Source organism: Mustelus asterias, chromosome 14 (assembly GCF_964213995.1).
Source record: "Mustelus asterias chromosome 14, sMusAst1.hap1.1, whole genome shotgun sequence".
In the NCBI taxonomy this organism is placed as follows: Eukaryota; Metazoa; Chordata; class Chondrichthyes; order Carcharhiniformes; family Triakidae; genus Mustelus; species Mustelus asterias.
Genome location: NC_135814.1, coordinates 73,591,501 through 73,603,570, shown reverse-complemented (window position 1 = coordinate 73,603,570; position 12,070 = coordinate 73,591,501). Strand labels below are relative to the sequence as shown.

General features: G+C 47.6%; 1 protein-coding gene across 2 annotated transcripts in view; it reads right to left on the bottom strand.

Moving 5' to 3' along the window:
* slc39a10 (solute carrier family 39 member 10) overlaps nucleotides 1–12,070 on the bottom strand; it is an 86,202-nt gene that overhangs the window by 20,222 nt on the left and 53,910 nt on the right. For both annotated transcript variants that reach the window (XM_078228626.1, XM_078228627.1), the window contains exon 7: nucleotides 11,872–11,995. In XM_078228626.1, coding sequence (XP_078084752.1) covers nucleotides 11,872–11,995 — 124 coding nt within the window. The remainder of the gene's footprint in view (nucleotides 1–11,871; nucleotides 11,996–12,070) is intronic.

Sequence of the window (12,070 nt, the reverse complement as noted above, 5' to 3'; positions counted from 1 at the left end):
ACATGATCGGCACAGACTTGGAGGGCCGAAGGGCCTGTTCCTGCACTGTACTGATCTTTGTATTAGATCTCATAGTCAGAGTTTTACAGCACAGTAAGAGGCTCTTTGGCCCATCATGTCTGCGCTAGCCATCAAATACCTATCCATTCTAATCCCATTTCCAGCACTTGGTCCATAGCCTTGTATGCTATGGCATTTCAAGTGTTCTTCTAAATGCTTCTTAATGTTGTGAGAGTTTCCGCCTCTTCCACCGAGTTCCAGATTCCCACCATCCTCTGAGTGAAAAGGTGTGCCCTCAAATCCTCTCCAAATCTCCCGCTCCTTACCTCAAATCTATGCCCATTGGTTACTGCCCTCAGTCGTAAGGGGAAAGATTTTGTCCTATCTATATCACTCATAATTTTGTACACCTCGATGAGGTCCCCCCTCAGCCTTTTCTGCTCCAAGGAAAACAAACCCAGTCTATCTAGCTCTCATCATGCCTGAAATGCTCCAGTCCAGGCAACATCTTAATGAATCTTCTCTGCACCCTTTCAAGTGCAATCACATCCTTCCTACAGTGTAGCAACCAGAACTGTACACAGTACTCTAGCTGTGGCCCAACGAGCATTTTATACAGCTTCATCTTAACCTTTCTGCTGTTATATTCCATGCCTCGGCTAATAAAGTATCCCATATGCATTCTTAACCATATTATCTACCTGAATTGATGCCTTCAGTGACCTTTGGACATGCACCCCAAGGCCCCTCTGGTCTTTTGTACTTCCTAGTGTCCCACCATTCATTGTTTACTCCCTTGCCTTGTTAGTCCTCCCAAAATGCATCACCTCACACTTTTCAGGGTTAAATTCCATTTGCCACAGTTCTGCTCATCTGACCTGCCTGTCTATAGCATTCTGCCATCTAAGGCTTTCCTCCTCACTATTTAACACACCACCAATTTTTGTGTCATCTGCAAACTTACTGATCATACCCACACATTCACATCCAAGTTTAAGTTTATTTATGAGCGTCACAAGTACGCTTACATTAACACTGAAATGAAGTTACTGCGAAAGTCCCCTAGTTGCCACACTCTAGCACCTGTTCGGGTACATGGAGGGAGAATTTAGCACGGCCAATGCACCTAACCAGCGTGTCTTTTGGACTGTGGGTAGAAACCAGAGCATCTGGAGGAAACCCATGCAAACATGCGGAGAACGTGCAGACACCGCACAGACAGTGACCCAAGCCGGGAATCGAACACGGGTCCCTGGCGCTGTGAGGCAGCACTACTACTGTGCTACCCCTAGATTATTAATGTACACTACAAACAGCAAGGGACCCAGCACCAGTCCCTGCAGTACACCACTGAACACAGGCTTCCAGACTTGCTGAACATTTCCAGCGTTTTCCTAATTTATTTCATTCTATGTATACTTGTTTTGTTCAATAATGTCCCTCAACAATTTCAAAAAAGTGACAGATGCTCAGTGCCAACTTCAAATCATATTCATCTGATTCACCATTACAAGAACTCAGGAGGCAGAACTTTCAATAATCTTGGTGCTGGCTAGGAAGTTGCAACAGCAAGAAGAACAGAATAAAAAAGAGAATAAGACTTCAGCATTCAAATGGAAAAGCGGAGAGCATGAGAAATTGGAAAAACTCGAGATTCTGGGTGAAAACAATGAATACCACCTGATTTCTGTGTTTGTTTACACAAGTCAACAGCAACTTCAGTATTCTGGTCAAGTGGGGTTAGAATTTGGGAGAATTGTGGACCAAAGCTAAGGTCCTGCCTTGAGGATGGGAGAGACTGGAGAGGGGGAAAAGGAAGGGATGAGATAAACACAAGGAGGATGGGGATAGGAAAGCTAAGTCATGGAAACAACCTTAACAGGGAGATCTTTTGGGAATAAGGGTGTGGGAAAAGGGGAGGTTGTGTTGAACTAAATCTTCCTCCCCTAAAGGACCAAAATTGTTTGAGAGGATTACACTACTACTGAGGCAAGGTTGTAATGATTTGCTTTCTCACTTGGCCTGAAAAATTGAGAGATGGCAAGTGGAGTGGAGAGGTGTAAGACAGTGGAAGAGGAGGATAAAGTAAGATAAAAAAGTAGGGGGGGGGCGGGGAAAGAGTATAAGAGAGTTTATTATGCAAAATTCAATCCTGCGAGGTAAATTGGATTGAGGGATTGATCACTGATTGTGGCTGGAACATTACAGCCAATTTGGGAGAGGTGGTCTTGTGCATGGGAAATATAGTTGGGTGGCAGAGGGAAATTTGCTCAGGAAGGTTGGGGGGAGTATATGGTATTCCTCAATGGGTTTGTACTGTTGCAGCTAAAATGATTCTCAATAGAGCTAATAAAGATTGGGGCGATTCTCCCAGCACAGCGGGCCAGGAGACATCAGTGGAGACGATTTTGCAGGCTTCCCGCTGGATGCCCAGGCATGCGTGCATCTCTCAGCTGAATATTTCCAGTGTCATCAGCTCTGCACCGGAAATCAGCGCTGAGCTAATTACAATATGGAAATCTTCATTTCCATGCCATTAGCAGGCCCAGGACTGAAGTCTCCAGGCCCGCTAGCATCCACCACCTGCCTCCCACCATTGGGAGTAGTTGACTCCAGTGGGGTTTACAACTGCTCCCCACAAACAGGGAACAGGCAGCTGACCCTACTGGAGGGAAGGCAGGCCACTGAGGCCCCCCACAGGTCGGTGGTAAGGGGGGGGAGGGGGGGTGTACCCCTTGGGCAGTTCCAGCCTGATACCCTAGCACTGCCCAAGGGGCACCTTGACACTTCCCACCAGGCATCAGGCAGTGCTGGAAGGGTGGGAGCAATCTGTGGGGGTGGGGGTGTCCCGCTACCACTCTGCATTTGGGATCGCAGATGGACCGGGGGGGGGGGGGGGGGGAGAATGGCTATCAGGGCTGGCCAGTGATCAGGGGGTGTGGTGGGAAGTGGGGCGGCGGCTCAGAAGGCCAGCGATCAGGGGGTTGCAGGGCTGACCAGCAATCGAAGGCCAATGATCTGGAGGCCGGTAATGTGGGGCCACTGCACATGCGCTTAACTCCATGCTGACAGATTGACACATGTGCAGTGACTCACTCAGCACTATGCTGCTGGCGAGAATAGGCCTCGCCAACAGGTTTGCAGAGTGAATCCCGCTGATGCACTCTGCAGTGCTCAGAGTGCTGGAGATTCACTCTGGAAATCACGCTAAAAAAAAATCAGTGGAAGTTATTCCGGGGATTGGGGACTTAGAATTTTTTGGGGAGAATCCCGGCCATGGTGATTAAGTTCACTCCTCAGACAATTTATTACACATGGAGTATGGAATTATAGCAGAAATCTTTATTGACAAATAGGGAGAGAGGAAGTGTGGGTTCTTGGATGCTGTAACTATTCAATGGAGAATGGAAATGCTTACCAAAAAGAACAATAGGCCCTGATGAAACGCCAGAGACCTGAAACATTTAACTCGGTTTTCTCTCCATTGATGCTGATGGTCTGCTGAATATTTTCTGTTTTTATTTGTCACAGGGTAGTTGTCATGGGTGACTTTAACTTCCAAATATTGATTGGAACCTTTATAGGTCGAACAGTTCGGATGGGGCAGTTTTTGTCCAGTGTGTGCAGGAGGGTTTCCTGACACAATATGTGGATAGGCCGACAAGAGGTGGAGCCACATTGGACTTGGTACTGGGTAATGAACCGGGCCAAGTGTTAGATTTGGTTGTGGGAGAGCACTTTGGAGATAGTGACCACAATTTGGTGTCTTTCATTATTGCAATGGAGAGGGATAGGGCCTTACGGCAGGGCAAGGTTTATAATTGGGGGAGGGGTAATTATGATGTGATTAGGCAAGAATTAGGGAGCATAAAATGGGAACAGGAACTGTCAGGGAAAGGCACAAATGAAACGTGGAGCTTGTTCAAAGAACAAATACTGCGTGTCCTTGATAGGCATGTCCCTGTCAGGCAGGGAGGAAATGGCCGAGTGAGGGAACCATGGTTCACAAAAGAGGTTGAATGTCTTGTCAAGAGGAAAAAAGAAGCGTATGTAAGGATGAGAAAACAAGGTTCAGTTGTGTCGCTTGAGGGTTACAAGGTAGCAAGGAATGAGCTAAAAAAAGGGCTTAGGAGGGGGCATGAGAAGTCATTGGCGGATCGGATCAAGGAAAACCCCAAGGCTTTTTACTCTTATGTGAGAAATAAAAGAATGACCAGGGTGAGGTTAGGGCCGGTCAAGGACAGTAGTGGGAACTTGGGCATGGAGTCAGAAGAGATAGGAGAGGCGATGAATGAATACTTTTCTTCCGTGTTCACCAAGGAGAGGGACCATGTTTTTGAGGATGAGAGTGGGATACAGGCTGATAGGCTGGAGGAGGTAGATGTTCTGAGGGAAGGTGTATTAGCAATTTTGAAAAACCTGAGGGTTGATAAGTCCCCTGGGCCAGGTGGGATATATCCTAGGATTCTTTGGGAGGCAAGGGATGAGATTGCAGAGTCTTTGGCTTTGATCTTTGGGTTCTCACTTTCCACAGGGATTGTGCCAGAGGACTGGAGAGTGGCGAATGTTGTTCCTCTGTTCAAGAAAGGAAATAGGAATGACCCTGGTAATTATAGGCCGGTTAGTCTTACTTCGGTGGTCGGTAAGTTAATGGAAAAGGTCCTGAGGGATAGGATTTATGACCATTTGGAAAGATGCAGCTTAATCCGTGATAGTCACCACGGATTCGTGAAGGGTAAGTCTTGCCTCACAAATTTGATTGAATTCTTTGAGGAGGTAACTAAGTGTGTAGATGAAGGTAGAGCAGTTGATGTCGTATACATGGATTTTAGTAAGGCGTTTGATAAGGTTCCCCATGGTAGGCTCATGAAGAAAGTAAGGAGGTGTGGGATAGAGGGAAATTTGGCCGATTGGATAAGTAACTGGCTATCTCATAGAAGACAGAGGGTGGTGGTGGATGGAAAATTTTCAGACTGGAGACCAGTTACCAGCAGTATACACAGGGATCAGTGCTGTGTCCTCTGCTATTTGTGATTTTTATCAATGACTTGGAGGAGGGGACTGAAGGGTGGGTCAGTAAATTTGCTGATGACACCAAGATTGGTGGAGTAGTGGATGAGGTGGAGGGCTGTTGTAGGCTGCAAAGAGACATTGATAGGATGCAGAGCTGGGCCGAAAAATGGCAGACGGAGTTTAACACTGATAAGTTCGAGGTGATTCATTTTGGTAGGACAAATTTGAATGTGGATTACAGGGTCAACGGCAGGGTTCTGAGGAATGTGGAGGAACAGAGAGATCTTGGGGTTCATATCCACAGATCTCTGAAGGTTGCCACTCAAGTGGATAGAGCCGTGAAGAAGGCCTATAGTGTGTTAGCGTTTATTAACAGGGGGTTTGAGTTTAAGAGCTGTTGGGTTATGCTGCAACTGTACAGAACCTTGGTGAGACCACATTTGGAATATAGTGTGCAGTTCTGGTCACCTCACTATAAGAAGGATGTGGAAGCATTGGAGAGAGTGCAGGAGATTTATCAGGATGCTGCCTGGTTTGGAGGGTAGGTCTTATGAGGAAAGGTTGAGGGAGCTAGGGCTTTTCTCTTTAGAGCAGAGGAGGATGAGAGGCGACTTAATAGAGGTTTATAAGATGATGAGGGGGATAGATAGAGTGAACGTTCAGAGACTATTTCCTCAGGTGAATGTAGCTGTTACTAGGGGGCATAACTATAAGCTTCATGGTGGGAGATATAGGAGAGACGTCCGAGGTAGGTTCTTTACTCAGAGAGTGGTTGGGGTTTGGAATGGACTGCCTGCTGTGATAGTGGAGTCGGACACTTTAGGAACTTTCACATGGAGCACACCAGAATGATAGGGAGTGGGATAGCTTGATCTTGGTTTCGGACAAAGCTCGGCACAACATCGAGGGCCGAAGGGCCTGTTCTGTGCTGTACTGTTCTATATAGTTTTGTTTCTTATTGGTTCTGTTTGTTAAGGGCAGTCAAGTTGCCCTTAGCAGTGCAACCAACTAGTCACATAACTTAATGTTTATAATGCTAACTACAGATACAGTTCTTTGGAACGTCAGGTCATTCACCATTTTGATCTTCATTTGATTTGTATGCCTATGAATTAGATTTTTTGAAGTAGGTTTGTAAAGCAGGGTAGCCATGTAGCGTTTGTTGACTTGGACTTTCAGATAACCTTTGTTAGTTACCTCACAATAAGTTCCTCGTCAAGACTGTGTGGAGTTTACACGTTCTCCTCGTGTCTGCGTGGGTTTCCTCTGGGTGCTTTGCTTTCCTCCCACAGTCCAAAGATGTGTGGGTTAGATGAATTGCCCCTTAGTGTCAGGGGATTAGCAGGGTAAATACGTGGAGTTATGGGGATAGGGCCTGGGTGGGATTGTTGTTGGTGCAGGATTGATGGGCCAAATGGCCTCTTTCTGCACTGTAGGGATTTTAAGAAGATAGAATTTGGCAGAATTATTGGTACGCCACATGCCCACAGGCAGAAAGCTGTAGTTAATGAATCTGGAAACCAGTTGCCAATAGTGTCCCACAGGGATTGGTGTTAAGACCCTTGCTATTTACGGTTTATATTAATAATTTGGTTGAACGTGTTGGGGGGATGATCTGCAGGATTGTGAATGATACTGAGAGGTGCATAAATATTAAGGTTGGAGAGGATGCTTGACTACTGTAAGCAGATAACAATGTAGTGGAAGAATGTGCCCATGCTAGAAAAATTATGTTTAACTTGGAAGGATAAAATGAATAGATTAGATGCTGAGCATACCTACAAGAAACCGAACAAAAGTCAAGTTGTAAAAGAAAGAGAATAGGATATTTTAATGCATCATTCACTAATGACCAATGCAGCAAAGCAAACAGGATTCTAGTTGTATTCATAAGACAATTCACTAAAATAAAACACACCATTTTGTCCTTGTATAAAACCTTGGTTAATCTGCAGTTAGGATACAGTGTTCATGTTTCAGCCTTATGGAATTCAATAGAATAGATTAAAGAGAATCAGGAAAAACGCTTACAAGTTACACAAAGGCAGAACAATTTTGGATGTTAGTCAGTTGTTCTTTTCTCAGAGAAGACTGGAGCTATGGAGTAGATTGTCACCTTGTGTAGTGGCCGCTGATATATTGCATTACTTTAAGAAAGAGTTGGACCTGCTTCAGGCTGGGGTAGAAATCGCCGTAGTGCAGAATATAAATATAAATGATGATTATGTGATCTTTCAGACTGGTTTTTGATGGCCTAAAGCAGTCAGAGAGTTGGTCTGGGTCTTCACCTGTCCCACGAAATTGTATAGCTCAGATTGGATAGGAACTGTCTTTATTGTGAGACACTTAACATCACAACCATACAGGAAAGCTAGGTGGTTCAGTAGGTCTTTTCCTATCTGTCACTTTTGTACATTTGTTCATGTTATCATTTGCCTGCGCTCAGGGCATTTGTTATGACCAAATACAATTCTGGATAGCTTTCCTGGATTGGCAACCCATTGCTGACACAGATAGAAAAAGAACATGTGTATCATTACTGTGACAACAGTTAACCACTATAAGTCATCAAAGGCCACTTGAGCCACTGTTGGAGTATGGTGAAGAATGGGGACCTCTATTAGTCATTGTATGTTGAAGCTTGAGCCAGATATTAGTAGAAATCTTTGGGCAGAATTTTATGGGTGATGGGATTTCATACCCCACCACCTGATTCCAGTCAAAGCCCTTTGCCACGCAGCCATATAATACTCCAAAGAGCACTAACTGGCTGGAGGTATGATTTCTGTCCTTCATGAGGCAAAGCTTCCTCAGAAGAAGCTGCTGCTGACAGCTCCATAGGCCCAGCATACTACCAGAAGTGGTGGCCACTGCTGAGACGAAGCAGTCCCCAGATTCTAAGTCCTGGAGCCCACTAAGTGTACAGATCTGGGTCCACTGTTATTTGTCATTTATATTAATGATTTGGATGAGAATTTAGGAGGCATGGTTAATAAGTTGGCAGATGACATCAAGATTGGTGGCATAGTGGACAGTGAAGAAGGTTACCTAGGATTGCAACAGGATCTTGATCAATTGGGCTAGTGGGCTGATGAATGGCAGATGGAGCTTAATTTAGATAAATGCGCGGTGATGTATTTTGGTCGACTGAAGCAAGGCAGGACATACTCAGTTAATTGTAGGGCGTTGGGGAGAGTTATAGAACAAAGAGATCTAGGGGTACAGGTTCATAGCTCCTTGAAAGTGGAGTCGCAGGTGGACAGGCTGGTGAAAAAGGCATTCGGCATGCTTGGTTTCATTAGTCAGAACAATGAATACAGGAGTTGGGACGTCTCGTTGAAGTTGTACAAGACATTGGCAAGGCCACACTTGGAATACTGTGTATAGTTCTGGTCACCCTATTATAAAGAAGGATATTATTAAACTAGAAAGAGTGCAGAAAAGATTTACTAGGATGCTACTGGGACTTGATGATTTGAGTTAGAAGGAGAGGCTGGATAGACTGGGACTTTTTTCTCTGGAGCGGAGGTGGCTTAGGGGTGATCTAATAGAGGTCTATAAAATAATGAGAGGCATAGATCAGCGAGATAGTCAATATCTTTTCCCAAAGGTAGGGGAGTCTAAAACTAGAGGGCATAGGTTTAAGGCGAGAGGGGAGAGATACAAAAGGGTCCAGAGGGGCAATTGTTTCACACAGAGGATGGTGAGTGTCTGGAACAAGCTGCCAGAGGTAGTAGAACATAGAACATAGAAGAGTACAGCACAGAACAGGCCCTTTGGCCCACGATGTTGTGCCGAGCTTTGTCTGAAACCCAGATCAAGCTATTTCCTCCCTATCATCCCGAAGTACTCCATGTGCCTATCCAATAGCTTCTTAAATGTTCCTAAAGTTTCTGACTCCACTATCACTGCAGGCAGTCCATTCCACACCCCAACCACTCTCTGAGTAAAAAACCTACCTCGGACATCCTTCCTATATCTCCCACCATGAACCCTATAGTTATGCCCCCTAGTTACCACTCCATTCACCCGAGGAAATAGTCTTTGAACGTTCACTCTATCTATCCCCTTCATCATCTTATAAACCTCTATCAAGTCTCCTCTCAACCTCCTCCGCTCCAAAGAGAAAAGCCCAAGTTCCCTCAACCTTTCCTCATAAGACCTACCCTCCAAACCAGGCAGCATCCTGGTAAATCTCCTTTGCACTCTTTCCAGTGTCTCCACATCCTTGAAGTAGTAGTAGAGACGGGTACAATTTTGTCTTTTAAAAGTGTTTAGACATAGGTAAGATGGGTACAGAGGGATATGGGCCAGACACAGGCAATTGGGACTAGCTTAGAGATTAAAAGGGGCCGCATGGACAAACTGGGCTGAAGGGTCTGTTTCCATGCTGTAAACCTCGATGACTCTATCTCATGGCAAGGATTAGAGGGGGGGGGGGGGGGGGTGGAATTGTGGCAGAATAGGTGGAGGGAGCATCCGAGGTGAGCGGTCCCCAATCTCTAAAGGTGGCTAAGTAATGGCAACATCACCCATCCCTCACCTTTCTCACCCAAGGTTCAAGTGGAATGATCAGCCAGGCTTTTCACTCATGCCTGAATTTCTTCACCAGCTGAAGAACCAATAACTTGCCACCCAAGGGCCTCAACTGGAGCAAGGGCAGTGAGCCACTTTAGATCTCATCTGCGTTCCTGTAAAATTGTGGACAGGTCAGAATTAAACAGGGAGTCCACCTAAGGAACTTTATGGCCCTCCTGCTAGAAAACCCGTGGAGAGGGCGAAATTCTGTCCTGTGGGGGGATGGGGGCCTGATACGATTGAGGAGTCTGAAGTACTGGGTTGAGGAGCTCTCCCCATGGTGACAAAGTTGTATTTTTAATCACAAAAAGGTGTTGATCAGGGGCTCCATGTTTGACATTTACTATAGATTATACATTGGGCGCGATTTTACCATTTAGAGACTAAGTGCCGGTGCGGGCATCAAATCGATCCGAGCCCGGAGGCCGCGCTCCAGCGCGCCCATACGCTTTTGTCCGGCGCCGTTCCAGTGGACGGGGCTTAGCGCCGCCGGAACGATGGGAGCTCCGAACTGTGCATGCGCAGTTCGGAACAAATCTGACAGAACGCGCCTGGGCACGAAAAAAAAGCAGAGAGCGGAGAGAGCCTCTCTGCCGTTCATCCTCTGGTTGGGGGGGGAAGGAGGGGAGGGGGGTGTGACTTATCCCCTGGGGGGGGGGGGGGGGTGGAGGTGACTTATCATCCCCTGGGGGAGGGGGAGGGGGTGTGACGTCTCATCCCTGGGGGGTGGGGGGGGTGACGTCTCATCCTCTGGTCGGGGGTGAGGGGTTCCGCTGCCTGTCTGCGGCCAATCCCTCCTGGCACCATCACTGGGACACTACCAGCCACAGATTACTCTTCCCTGCAGGTGCGAGAGAGTGGGAGCGATGGCTGTGGCTGGTAGTGTACCAGTGATGGTGCCAGGAGGTATCGGCCGCAGACACGCAGCGGAATCCTCCCGACCAGAGGATGATACGTCACACCGCCTCCACCACCCAGAGGATGAAATGTCACACCCCCCCCTCCCAGAGGATGAGATGTCACACGCCCCCTCCCAGAGGATGAGATGTCACACCCCCCCTCCCAGAGGATGAGATGTCACACCCGCCCTCCCAGAGGATGAGATGTCACACCCCCACTCCCAGAGGATGAGATGTCACACCCCCCCCTCCCAGAGGATGAGACGTCACACCCCCTTCAACCTCCCCACCACCCAGAGGATGAGATGTCACTCCCCCTCCCCTCCCCCAAATGATGAGATGTCACACCCCCTCCCCCCCACCACCCAGAGGATGAGATGTCACTCCCCCTCCCCTCCCCCAGAGGATGAGGTGTCACACCCCCTCCCCCCCACCACCCAGGGATGAGACGTCACACCCTCCCTTCCCACCACCCAGAGGATGAGATGTCACCCCTCCCCCCTCCCCAAGAGGGCGACGTGCCCCCCCCCCCCCCCACCCCACCCAAACCAGAGTTCCAACTGGGCCCACCCCCCCTCCTCCGGCAGACGCCAGCGGACCTGTGTGAAGCCCAGTCACTCCAGCCGTGGCTCGAAGTCAGTGTCCAGGAACGTGCTGCAGGCTGTCGAAGGACTGAAGGTGAGCGGGAAGGATGGTGGCGTGAGACCACGATCAAGGTAGGTTGGGGGTGTGCTCTGCCGGGGGGGCGCCTGCCTCCCAGAGGGGTCCGATCCTGGGTGGGGGAGGGGGGGGGGGGGGCGGGGTCTGCCGGGGTGGTTAGGGGGGTGTCCGCGAAGGGTGGGCCTCGGCGATTCCTCTGCCGAATAAAAGTACAAGTTGGACTTTTATTTATCAGGTCGGTAAAGGCGCGGACGCGAATTGGGCCGAACGCTGGTAAAGGGGGAATTGATGGTAAAGTTGGGCGCGCGCTTCATTAAGTCGATTTAAATGCATGCAAATGCATTTAAATCGTCGCGCCGGCCGATTTGGGCGCACACCGGAATGGCGCCCGAATCGGCTGTTGGTGAAGGTGCGATCCACTAGGAATCGGGTGCGGATCGCGGCATAGGCCCGACGCCCAACTTTACCGCCATTTCGCGCCCGAAAACGGGCGCAAAGTTTTGGTAAAATCGGGCCCATTGTCTTGACCATCAGCTTTAAAGTTGCAAAGAAAAACAAAAAAATAGATGACTAACATCTTCATGTTCCAAATAGGTATCATACTTCTATATCTTATATTTCACTAAGAAATGCATTTTTGAATTTGTTGAACATATATTGTGAGGTTAATATACGTCTCAAAAACTTGCACTGTTCTTATAATGAGCATATTATTACTTACCAGACATGGTCTTAAGGTCAAGCCATTCACCTTCTGATCTACGGTTCAATTGGTGGTCTGACAATTTTCGCCCGACTGCAGCCTCTTCACTCAGAACTTTCTGCTTGAGCCATTTTTTTTTGCCCTGGTAATTGAATTTTAAACATATCATATTGCAAATAGTTCTTCAAACTACCAAAGTCTCATCTTCCACTTAAGT